Source organism: Xyrauchen texanus, chromosome 22 (assembly GCF_025860055.1).
Source record: "Xyrauchen texanus isolate HMW12.3.18 chromosome 22, RBS_HiC_50CHRs, whole genome shotgun sequence".
Taxonomy (NCBI): Eukaryota; Metazoa; Chordata; class Actinopteri; order Cypriniformes; family Catostomidae; genus Xyrauchen; species Xyrauchen texanus.
Window position 1 is genome coordinate 20,425,442 of NC_068297.1, and position 13,302 is coordinate 20,438,743.

General features: G+C 38.5%; 1 protein-coding gene across 3 annotated transcripts in view; it reads left to right on the top strand.

The window, feature by feature from the left end:
- LOC127662175 (receptor-type tyrosine-protein phosphatase epsilon-like) overlaps positions 1–13,302 on the top strand; it is a 32,902-nt gene that overhangs the window by 11,080 nt on the left and 8,520 nt on the right. For all 3 annotated transcript variants that reach the window (XM_052153252.1, XM_052153251.1, XM_052153253.1), the window contains 10 exons: positions 2,933–3,006; positions 3,167–3,300; positions 3,421–3,511; positions 4,189–4,265; positions 4,640–4,676; positions 5,246–5,343; positions 5,586–5,705; positions 5,945–6,108; positions 7,432–7,567; positions 7,662–7,811. In XM_052153252.1, the coding sequence (XP_052009212.1) occupies positions 2,933–3,006; positions 3,167–3,300; positions 3,421–3,511; positions 4,189–4,265; positions 4,640–4,676; positions 5,246–5,343; positions 5,586–5,705; positions 5,945–6,108; positions 7,432–7,567; positions 7,662–7,811 (1,081 nt within the window). The remainder of the gene's footprint in view (positions 1–2,932; positions 3,007–3,166; positions 3,301–3,420; positions 3,512–4,188; positions 4,266–4,639; positions 4,677–5,245; positions 5,344–5,585; positions 5,706–5,944; positions 6,109–7,431; positions 7,568–7,661; positions 7,812–13,302) is intronic.

Genomic DNA, 13,302 nt, shown 5'->3' on the forward strand with positions numbered 1-13,302 from the left:
TCACCAACACTTACTGTATCACTTCTGAAGATATACATTTAACTACTGGAGCAGTGTGGAAAATGTTATGAGGCCTTTATTTACTTTTTGGAGCTTCACAATTTTGGTACCCATTTACTTGCATTGTGAGGACCTACAGAGCTGATATATTCTTATATAATCTTTGATTGTGTTTGGCAGAAGAAAGAAAGTCATACATATTTAGGATGGGATGAAGGTGAGTAAATAATGAGAACATTTTTGGGTGAACTATCCCTTTAAAGCTATCTTGTCTGACTATCTTGAACTCAAATCGTCTTTCAAATATGATTGGTATGCAACATTGCAACACTATTTGCACTAAATTTGCAAATCAATCAATCAAAGTTTATTTCTATAGTACACTTAAAAACAACAAATGTTGACCAAACTGGCCAAATTGTGCTGTACAAAACTGGCCAAAATGTAATAAATAGTATATATAAAATAACACCATAAGATAATACTGCACAATATGTTACAATGTATCATAAGTAAGGGAGAACAGGTAGGTCTTTGGATTAGACTTAAAAAGATCTAAGGTTGGACAAGACCTAATCAATCGTGGCAAAGCATTCCACAAGTGAGGGCCCATGACAGAAAAAGAACAATCACCCATGGTTTTAAAACGAGTCCTTGGAACACACAACAGTAGTCACTGAGACAATCTTAAAGACCTTGGAATCTGATATTTATGGAGAAGTTCAGAAATATAAAGTGGTGCCAGCCCATGGAGGCCCTTATGTACCAACAATAAAACCTTCAACTGAATCCTGTAATATGGTAGCATCCTTGTTTTTTGTACTCATGTTTTTATTAGCATTTAAATACAACAGTAGTACCTTTATTACAGTTTTTTCCAATCGCTATGACAGTTTTTTCAATACATTTAACAAGTTTCCTAAACTCTTAACGCACCAACACACCTAAAACACACAATTGGCAAAACGGTTAATTTCATGCTCAAAATCACACACTGTAAACTAAATTCCAAAACTAATTTTCAAAATACAATAATACACTAACACAATACACTATGTCTAACAAAACACTGCAAACATGTTTCAAAATCAAATAATTATTCAAAACACTAACACATGTTCTCGTCCAACAGGAACATTTAGTCAATCATAACACAATGACAAAAAAACACTATCATCAGCTGAAATTACAGAAACTGCATTATTTTATGTGTCAGGTCTGCCCTTATACAATAGACAGTATATTGTATTGATCATAGATTGTGTTTTGCACTGTAGTTTCTTTTGAACCTCTCTACATTTTTGTTTTGTTGGGTTTAGTAAATGCATGCATTTTGTTTCTTTTGCTGCAGAACTTCAATACAAAAAATGAATGACCATCTCAGAGTAGCTTTATAGAATGTACAGTTTCTGAAAAAAAAAGACAGAGACAGAATTGCTGCAGTAAAGACTTTATTTGCAAAAGGACATTGCTGCAAGATATACGAACAGAAAAAGCACCAGAAGAATAAAAAAAAGAAGAAAAGAAAGAGTCTAATCTGCCCGGTCTTCTGCATTTGGCCACATGTTCTCATCCACATCACACCTGATATCTTCTCTGGCAAGGCATCGTGGGAAGAATCTTTTGGCATGCCTTATCCACCCCTGGCAGTGTTCAGCTGTGATGTCTTGGCATGCAGCATCCATTGCATCCAGGAGGGACATTTGGTCCTGTGGATGATGGTCAAAAACCTTCCATCTACAGGATGAGAAAAACTCCTCAATGGGGTTGAGGAAAGGGGAGTAAGGAGCAAGGAAAAGGGACATCATCCTAGGATGGGCATCAAACCATGCTGTGACTGCACAGGAATGGTGGAATGCCACATTGTCCCACTCCTCTCCCTTGCCCTTGTCCTTGTCCCACTCCTCTCACTTGTCCTGGTATACGTCTTCCTCTACCTAGTGCAGACATTTTTATTTCTTTCTTTTGTTGCTCTATATTGTTCCCTTTCCACAAAAGATCAGCCCACAAGGTCCTCTTTTACATTATACCATATGGGGTTGGGTCATGCGAACCTCAACACCTGAGTGTGTTTCCTAGATGGGAATCAGCTGTGATTTATATATTTGCATAATTCAATCAGCTGTTTCTCAGTAACAATAGAATAAAATACAGGGGATATATTTGTGTTTCACTTCACAATATAAACAGCTGTTTACCTTGACTTTAGCCTGTAAGGTTAGGTTTAGAACATAGGGTTATCTGTTCTGACATACAGTGTTAAAGCATTGGTAAATTTGGCAGTAAAAATCCATTGTTTTGGTCTTGTTTGAGCTTGTGTGTAAAAGAAGTTCAAGCATTTTAAATTTGTGTTAATTGTATGCATTTTGTGTTAAAGCAACAAGAAATGTGTTAATAGTATAGCTTACACAGACGGATGTAGTGCTAACTGTGTTAAGAGTTTTGGAAAATTGTTAAAAGTATTGAAAAATTTGTCATAGCAATCGTAAAAAACTGTAACATATTGACTAACTGCTCTGCCAATTGCGGCTTTGTATGGCACACAACATTTGTTAAGAAAGAATTGCAGGAATGTATAAATTAGAGATGTGGCCTACTGTTTTTGCACCATTTTCCCCACCATTATTGCAAGAAAATGAAGTATATTACATTATTGGTTCATGAGAAGAGAGGTGTGTGTGTGTGTGATTGTGATCCTGCCTTGATGCTCCAGCAGCAGCTGCATGTTTAGTGAAATGTGAAAGCAGTTGTGATGGTGTGTCAGGAAATCATTCTGTCTCAGCTGCTCTGATGAATCAGAGAACCAAACAGTCTCTCATGAGAAAGAACTTTAGATTTTGGTGTGTATTGTAAACTTTTAATTTAAAAGTAAAAAAAAAAAATATATATATATATATACTCTAAATTTCTTACTTATTTCAAAAACTCACAGGTTTAGAGAGCAAAGGAAGGATCTTGTTGCATCAGTTGACAAGAAGTTGCCAAATGGCTTTTTGGAAGATCAAGGTAAGCTTACCTCCAATTTTGATTTGTCTCACTGTTTGTTGCTATTTGTTTATTTACAAGTTTATATTTTTATAACTGAAAATGTAGAAGTTTCTAGCAGCATTGAGAAAGAAATATTAAAATAAATCTTATAATACATCTCTTTATCTTTTTCTCTCAGAACAAACAGTGGTGCTCCTCCCAAGATCACCCTCTCCATCAAAGCGTTATTTCCCCATGCCGCTTGACTTTCTGGAGGAAGAATTTCGCCTACGCATGGCAGATGACAGCAAACTCTTCAGAGAAGAATTTAATGTAGGAACTTAAACACAGGCACATATATCTTCCCCATTCTTCACATAGAGTATAGACTCCCTCGCTTTTGTTATCTTATACTCTTATAAAGTTCTTTCTAACTCTGTTGCTCTTTTATAGTCTTTGCCTTGTGGTTTTGGCTGTGGTACCTTTGAAGAGGCAAGCAGAGAGGAGAACAGAGAAAAAAACAGATATCCCAATATTCTCCCCTGTAAGTATTCCTCTCACTCTCTATTCTGCACAAACATTGCAAATATTGTGGAGGAACTTGTTTTTTTTTATTTTTGGTCCAGTATTCTTGCATTCTTTAAAGGTGCACTCTGTATTTATTTCCTTCATTAAAACGTTTTTACATAGGCCTAATATATATTTTTTAAACATGTTTAAAATCATGTACACTCACATGAGATGAAGACCCAATATTAGTAGCCTAATAAAAGCTGATTTATTTTACATGGAGCACGTCAACTCATGGGATTTGCTGTGTTGAAATCACATGACCAGCCGAACATTTCTCACTTTATCCCTGTTATTGGGCACTTTTTCTTGTGGAATAAATTAATAATGTCAGACTGTGAATAGGTGACCGAAACCTTTTGCAAGATGTTGCATCCACACCTCTAGGTGAGTCCAAGACAAATGCCGTATTGCCCAGAGTGCAATAAATAAAAATGACTCAGTTTACCTTTAAAGGGATAGTTCACCAATTTTTTTTTTTATTCTCTCATCATTTACTCACAGATGGCTTTCTTTCTCCTAAAGAACACAAAGATTTTTAGAAGAAAATCTCAGTTCTGTAGGGGGAGTTACACAGGTCTGGAAAGGTTCACTATCATGTGCACTAAAATAGTCCTGAATCTTACAGTAAAATGTTTATTTCCTTGACAGATGACCACTCCAGAGTGTTGCTTTCACACATAGATGGATATATGGGCTCAGATTATATAAATGCCTCTTATATAGATGTGAGTACTTCTCTCAGTGCTTTTCAAAACATTAAGTAGGATTTATTTCAAGTTCTCACCCTATCTGTTGTCAAATTTTGAATTGTAGTGATATTAATGCTGCTATAAGTTATACCCTTTACCCTCTCTCAAACTAAATTACCCTCTACTATTGTACCCTATCAAATACTAGTACCCTCATTTTTTGTATACAGAACACCATAAAATCACAAATATCAAAAACAGCTGAATTTAAAGGATTGCTTACGACAGCTTACTGTAATAATTAACAGCTTTTCACGAAGCCCATGTAAATGAATTACTGCTATACATGGGTGACATTTTCTTTTCTTCTGTATTTAGTCTTAGTGTTGATTCCTTTATCTTTCCTCTAGGGTTACAGAGAAAAGAACAAATTTATTGCAGCTCAAGGTAAGCTTGAAGAAGCTGTTTTTTCTTCCCATATGAAGAAATGTATTTTTACTAGCAGATAATGTTATTAATTGAACACAGTCATTACAATCCTTAGTTTTACCTTTACTTTTTTTTCCTATTTCCCAACCTGATCTCATTAAAAGTCTTACATATTTCAGGAGTTGGCTATTTCATGTGATGTCGCACAATGTTGTTTGTATAAACTCAGACGACTCCATCAGTTGCAAATTCCCGGATGTCTAATGCGGAAGTAAGCACGATTTCCGGCGTTAAGGACATACTTATTAATATTATGCCCTTAACCAAACCCCCTATCTAAACTTAACCAATCAGTAGAGTGAGTAAACATGAAAGGAAGCTGTTGTGTGTGACAGAAGCAAGTAATTGTTGCATATTAGATGGAAACAATGTCCAGCAACGTCATTGGCTGTAGTGAAAGTCGTAGGAATTCAAACGAGTGCAGTCACACAATAACATATGAATTAGGCAAATTTAGAAAAGACGTTAGAATCCTGACGATTTCATCGTGAGAGTATGTTGCTATTTCACCTTCGCTCTTTATGCAGGTCCAAAGCCAGAGACAGTGGGGGATTTCTGGAGGATGCTTTGGGAGCAGAAATCTACTACAATAGTCATGTTGACCAACACAAGAGAAAGAAAAGAGGTAAGAGAGTACATCACAAAGTCACATCAGGGACAAATTCAATGTCAAATGGGTTAACATGCAAATAATAGCTCAGAATCAGGGAAGGAAGGGTGTTGGTTTAATCAAATGTCTATCCTCATAATGTTTTGCAGTAAGTAAACTTGTTTATTTCCAAAATACATGCAGTTATACCCCTTGAGCGTTAGTAAGATCAAAATCTGCTCCTCTTAATGTCTGAGTTTTCTGTGTTTGACCCTTAGGAAAAGTGCCATCAGTACTGGCCTGAGCAGGGCTGCTGGATCTATGGCTGTGTGAGGGTGGCAATGGAAGATGTCACTGTCTTGGTGGACTACACGATCAGGAAGTTCTTTGTGCAGCACGTGAGATGTCATTTCCCTCCTAAACATTACAGCATCAGATATCAAATGCCCTACATACTACACTAATGTTCTAGTACAGTAATGCTCCTGACAGGCCTGCCAATTAGTAGCCACATATGTCATACTCTTGTGGAATAAGTCAGCCAATTATATTGTTTTAAATTTCAATGTTCTATTTAAATAAGTGTTTTGAATGAATGCAAGGTCTTATCATTGGTAACACCTGTGTGGTTTTGCAGCATGCTGCTGATGGTTGGAGACCTCCAAGGTTGGTTACTCAGCTGCATTTCACCAGTTGGCCTGATTTTGGTGTACCCCTCTCCCCTATTGGCATGCTCAAGTTTCTTAAGAAAGTCAAGAGTGTCAATCCTGCCCATGCTGGACCAATAATAGTGCATTGTAGGTAAGACAGCTCACTAGATTTACTCTCAATAAAAGCAATAAAAGACTAATTAAATTAAGTTGTTGTGCTTTGGCAAATGTCAAAATGTGTCCATAGAAATGTATTTATTCATTACAAATCAACACAACAGGCAACAACTAATTTGCAATACCACTTCTAGTAAAAATTTTGAAATATGACTTGTGCATACACTTAATTATATTATTATTTTTGAGTGTATGTACTGTAGGTAAGATTGTAGGTAGGTCTAATTATACAAATTAATATATATATGTAAATTTACATGAATGAATTTAGTAGACACTCATTCAAAGCGGCACATTTTTGTGTCCCTCTGTGATGTTTTTCAAATGCTATCCTATTTAAGCATGCAATAGACGTATGTCGTTGACCTCTGTGCCATGAATTGCAGTTTGTTCAGTGCCTCGCATAGGAGAGGCAGATTTTTTAGACGCTGTGTCGCGAGAGACTTGCGTTCTGCTATATTCGTTTGGCTGCATCTAGTGTTTTTTTGCCAAAAAATCCTACATACATTTTATAAGAACGTGTGTTCCCTCCCTCAAAACAAAACAGGGATTTTATACTATAAGTAACAAATAAAGAATACACTACTAATGACATGACTAAAATCTTATTGTCTCTTGTTTTTCATCTATCAGATCTATAGAGGGGCATTTGAGAATGCGAGTGAGTTCAGTCTAACCCTTGAATACTTAAACTACAGCAAACAGTCACAACACAGATGTCTTTTGGCACTTTGTGAGTGTAGAGCTCAGCTGTTTTAAAAAGCCAGTCCCCTCATGTGGGATTGTTAACAACTTTAGCCAGAATGTCAGATTTGCCCACTTGTTAAAAAGCTGTGTGAAAAGTCCCTCACTGAAGTGGAATAACAAGCCAACCTTTAAGTCAGAAAGCTTACAATTGTCCCTTCCTGTTTGTGACCATGTGTGAGACCAATAGTGGTAGGTTTTACATAACTTTAAGCATAAATTTTTTTCAGGCATAACACTCTATATAATATATATTACAATTTTCCAATATTAAAACAAGTTAGAGCTGATATGTGGCGTTTATTTGAAGTTTAATCAACCTCATGATACAATCAAACATTATAGGCAGAATAATATGCTCAGTCACCATTCACTTTCATTGCATCTTTTTTTCAATATAATGGAAATGAATGGTGACTGAGGCTAACATTCTGCCAAACATCCTTTTGTGTTGGGTTTGAAATGACCCGAGTGAGTAAATTATTCATTTGAGGATATTTTCTAGTCCTCTCTCTCTCTCTCTCTCTCTCTCTCTCTCTCTCTCTCTCTGTAGTGCTGGGGTTGGAAGGACCGGGACGTTCATTGTGATTGATGCGATGATGGATATGATGCACGCTGAAGGGAGGGTGGACGTGTTCGGCTTCGTATCCAGAATACGAAAGCAGCGTTGTCAGCTCATCCAAACAGATGTAAAGGACATTCTGCAGCCTTTTTGCTGTGCAGATTTTTAACTCATCATTTCAGCTGTACAAGGCCACTGACATTGCTCTTTCTCGCCCACAGATGCAGTATTCATTTATTTACCAGGCACTTTTGGAGCACTACCTGTATGGTGACACTGAGTTAGACATTGCCTCACTAGAGGGCCACCTCCAAAAACTCCACAACACACACACACATATGGACCGAGTGGGACTGGAGGAAGAATTCAGAGTAAGAAACACTTTTCCAGCCTTCAATAACATCAGTGACCAGTTTTCCTCTTTCAGTTAAAGTGCTCATACAAAAATTGGTTTGCTAAGCAAAAACATCCATAGAGCTCATGTAGGATAATGTAAGGTATGGCGGAGGATCAGTGCCTTAACAGATTCCCGAACAAACAAGAACTTACTGTTAAAAACCCCCCTAATTAATTACTGAAATAGCGCCAACCAGCCTCCACAAGCACAATAAATGTATTGACAAAGAGACAATGAACTATTGACAGAGAACCGCATGTGACATCCGCATGCTCACCACGTGCTTATCATGTGGACAGGAAGGGGGAAACTTTGAACGTAAAAATGTGTGTGTGTGTGTGTTTTCCAGTTAAACACAGAACTGCATATTGCTAATGAAATACGTGTAATCCCTGTATGTTGTGTATTTCTGAGGTATATCAAACTCGTTAGAACTGTTTCAGTTGTGTGTTTTAAACTCTGAGGCCTCATATTTAATAGCCTCAGTGTATATTCCCTTATTAATTGTACTAAATATACCTTTCTTGGTATCAAATTAAACCTTACGATTTGTCCGAGCTGAATTCGAATATAAGATCTCTGTAGAATGATATTACGCGATGTTTTACTATCTTTTGAGTCATTCAGCCCAAAATCTCTTACCGTCATAAACCCAGCCAGAAACATGCAAATGAGCCTTGACAAAGGAATCATTCTCCTGCCCAGAGTAATGGAGGCCTTTACGACCTCCAAAGGAATGTTCAGAGAAGTGCTGACCCTCCCTTCATTCTCTTACTGAGAAAGAGAAATGAACCCTGTTAATCCTATATATATATATTCTATATATCCATGTGATAAATATTGACATGTATCTAATGTGCCATCTCACATTTTCCCTTAAATGTGCTTGATCTATGTTTTCTTGCAAACTAATGGGTTAATGTTTCAGACTTTGCATACTATGGTTAACCAAAATCATATGTGTGGCATATTTGGTCTCTATAACTTGGTATTTTGAAGATTGAAATGACTGTGTACATGATATGTCGATAACAACAACATATTAGTATTAAAAGTATATTTCCTATTTTCTTTCTTGCACATGCAATGGGCAATTTTACAACAAAGAGCAATAAACCAAATTCCCGCCTAGAACTCAAACCCTTCTTATTGGTCGAGCCAATGAGAGGTGGGACCTGTTTCCCGAGGGTATAAAATTGCTGCGCCCACTTCCTCTCATCTCTAGCTCTTATCTTCCACTCTTATCACTCTCTGCTCTTAGCCTCTCTTGCTCTCTGAGCCTTGTGCTCTCTCACTCTCTCGCTGAATGATGCCAAACTAAAGGCCCCAAGGACTCCCAAGCATGTGCCAGGCTACGGCCTCGACTGCCCATTCACCAAGATCCTCTGACTCTCACTGGTTCTCTCTCATCAAGACAACATCATCAAAGATCAACTGGAGCCTCAACAAATTGCATCAGGACAGTTTAATTCAAATGGGACATGCAAGTATCAAACTTAGTCTCATTATTTGATACATTAAGTATCCTTAACCCCTTTCTAAAAAGGGCGTGTCAGAACTAATATGATGGTTTGCTCAGGCTGTTGATCTGCTGAACTTCAAACAATGCTATAACTTCTTGCCTTCCTGTATTCTGCTTCAGCCCTCTTTCCCTTGGTAAACTGTATGAATGTATGTATATGTATGTTAGAGTAGTTTAAATGTTTAGTCTAGTTAATAAAGTCTTGTTCATGTCACATGTAAAGTTGTCTGTGTCTCAAGCTCATATCTAAAGTCACTAATCATAGATTTTGACTACTTGCTCTTAATACTTAGTAAGAAAGACATTTCCCTTGCCCCGAAATGTACATTTCTATTAATTAATTAATTAATAACCAAAATTGAGTGTTCACGGGATGAACCGAGTATTTGGTTGTAATGTTAATGTAGCTACATCAAGTTAACCCGATTAACTGATCCAAATATTCATAATCGATTATAACAAGTTATGATTGATTATTAATATTTCATAGAACTGATTCGCTACCTAATGGTGGAAGAATATAGAGCTGATTCGCTACATAATGGTGGAGAATGCTGCGGGCATGATTAAACAAAGGTTATGAGCTTGAACCACTGTCAACCTAAAAGTGTGCATTGAATAATTCCGGTCAGAATAGGACATGACATGCGAAACGGCATTTGCTTCACTAGTTGCTGGCTTGTTTGGATGCGGATAAAGTGATGGCTTGAATTGACATCTCTACTGTAATTGAAAGAGTCTTAACACATTTAAGCATATTTTCAAAAGGTATCAGTGTACGAGTAATATGATTTTAGCGGAGAAACCCTAATTTCAGTATTAAAGTGTAAGTCTGTTTTGATGAAGGAATCTCAGCTCAGCGGCATGTAAACTGTACCAGAATTGATTGCTTAACCTGTTTCTGATGAAGAAATCTCAGTACAGTGTTATATAAATGTAGATTTGGGCGATGCTCCCTTTTCACAGTATAAAGGCCTTACAAATTATAGTTAGATTGATGTCCTTCATCTAAACTTTATCTGTGCATCTAAAAGGCTTAGCTTCCTGGTGATCAAACCTGTGTTTCACTCACTGAAACTCTGAAGTGCATTGGTTCCCATGACAACGACTTGTCACAGGAAGTGCTCACTCCAGATAGCACGTGTTTCCTTCCGACGCCATTTTGTAAACAAACCAGCCTAGATGGCTAAGCTAACCCAACTTAGCAGCCCCTTAGCTTAGGCTAAGCTAACTAATAGCTTCAACAGTTAGCTGCTAGCATAATTTACATGAAGCCTTTATCTACAGCTTGTGTGCATGCAGAGTGAAGTGATCTAAACCATTTTCCTTTAACCCCATTTCTGGTTTCTGAATTCTCACTTTCTCTTTCCTTAACTTTAATTCTTCTCATCTAACTTCACCTGCACCTTTCAGGTGCATCCCTTACTGAACGCTGTTCAGCTAAATTTGCAGTTACTTTGTTAATTAAATCTAAAAACTTAATTACATGTAAACTGTTTAGATAGAGAATAATTTTTATAGTTATTGGGAACTTTCAATGGCACGTTGACTAAACTTTATAGAGGGACAAACACATTGTGTGGTCTTGAACACGCAACAGCTGTGACCAACTATAGAATGATGTCCAAAGCAAATCTAATTGTTAATCATAAGTGCTATTGATTATTCCCAATACAAGGTTATTCTGCTATTTTAATCACTTCTTCAAGTCTTTTTATTATTTTTACTAATAATAGAAGTCAGCTATTCATTTTCCCATTTAACCCTCTTGGTCTAGTGTGGTTTTATTTCCCCATAAAACTGCAAAAGTAACTAGACATACTTTTCTTCTCGATTTTGTGTTTATTTGCAACAAGTTGCTTAAATTTTATGAGCCAGCTACACTAGTAATCTAGACGATTTCTATGGCATAATTTTGAGCAACACTAATAGACACAATCTAATAGGAAAGCTCTTTTCTTCCTCTTTCTTTCTCCTCTTCATGTGTTCAAAGATCAAGCCTGTTGTATGCTATCAGTAAGTGCTGATAAATAATTTGACCCAAAGAAACATCTTAAGTCATTTATTAAATCTAGGCTTACGCTCTTTTAGCAAAGCCACTCAGATCCACACAAATCTGAGCATCCTGCTATTTGCAGCTAAGATAGTAATAATCAGGAACACATTTCAATTGTTAACCACACCTAGCAAAACCTAGCTGTACATTATACACCTTGCTGTCTCACTTTGCCTTTAGCTCCAAATTCTGTTTGATCTTGCATTAGTCTCTTGCCCTTACTCTCACCAGAAGTGTGCCAAAATGTTGCAGATGCTCAGCCTAACTGCCCAGATGGCAGGCCAAAAGGACTGGCTAGGTGTTTTGAGGAACACCCTTTTATCCATGGCTGCTGACGACCTTCAGCAACAGAACAAAAAGCAACTGGAAAACGAGGGAAAAGAACTAATGACAGACGACTCAAACCAGAGGTATGAGCACAAATATCTGACTGAGGTTATCGTCCTGGCCCACAACCTCACAGGTTTGAAACAGGAGGTAAACAACCTCAAACGCCAGATCACTGAGTCCCAAACGGAGCTGACACATGCTAAAAACCGCATAGACCAGCTAGAGATGGAGGCTCAGGACAGACACAAGGACCCTGGCAGAAGGGAGTCACAGGAGGTAATCCACAGACTTCAAACGGCTCTGACAGCTGCTAAACAACAAGAGCAGTTGGAAAAGACAGGCAGAGAGCACCTGGAAAAGGTACTTTTTCACAAAGATTCACTGTTAAAAACAGCAAATTCTGAACTCTTGGACAAAGATGCCAGAATCATGGCCTGTGAAGGTCAACTGAATGTGTCCAGAGCTGAAGTTAAAGTGCTGACTCAGCAGCTGGACAACACCAAAGATGAACTTGACATGGTCCAACGAGAACTGAGACACTCTTACCTGCTGCAAAAGGAACCACAGCAGGAGAGACATCTCACTCCCCACTTGCAATCAGCAGAGAAACCTCCCCAGCCAAGCACAGATTTACAAAGGGGGAGACAAACCCCACTGCTTAACACGTCATCGGACAGTTTCCTTAAAGCTTCTGCAGCCGCGGAAGGAAAAGGATTGATTCAGACGAATCTTGAAACGACACGTGTAGCGACACTCAAAGACCTCAACCGAATGGCCAGACATATCCCTGCATTTACACCAGAGCTTGCAGGAGACCACGACGTCCACGCTTACCTGCGAGACATTGACTTTCACCTGCAGTCTTTGATGAGTGTGAACCATCAAGATAGACTCCATCTGATCTGGATCACGTCCAGCCCAGAGTTGCGACGCTTTCTGGCTCGACAGCCAGAAAACATCCAGTCTAACTACCAGCAGCTGAAACAAGCCATCATAAGGGAATTCTCAGAGTCTAAAAACGGACTGATCGCTGCCCTAGACACCAAACAGGGTCGGCATGAAACTCCCTATGTTTACTACCACAGACTCAGACGAGCTTACTCGGAGCTCGCAACAAACCTGGGATGGAGGAGGACACCAGCTTCAAGAGCCTTTTCCTCCGAAACCTCCATCCTATGGTAAGTCACCATTTAGGCATTATGGCCTGCCCCCACACAATGCCTATCCAACAACTGCGTGACCTGACACAGAAGGCCTTTAACAAACACAAGGCCTCACCCAGCAAACACCACAGGACGTCCCACAGCAGTCTACAACAACATCCTCCTGTACACCTTTCAAACAGGTGCCAAACAGAGGCTGCACAAAGACAGCTAGAAACGCCTGTTACTGAGTTACAAGAGCTGCTAGCACTAGCAAAAGAGCTCCTGGAACAGAACTCCCCTGAGGAGTACTGGGAAGAACAAACCTCTGACTCTTGCCCAACACCACTCAGGCAAGCTCAAGTCAGCACTGCTGCCAGAGCAGAGTAACACTGCAGACTTCAGACACCTGGTG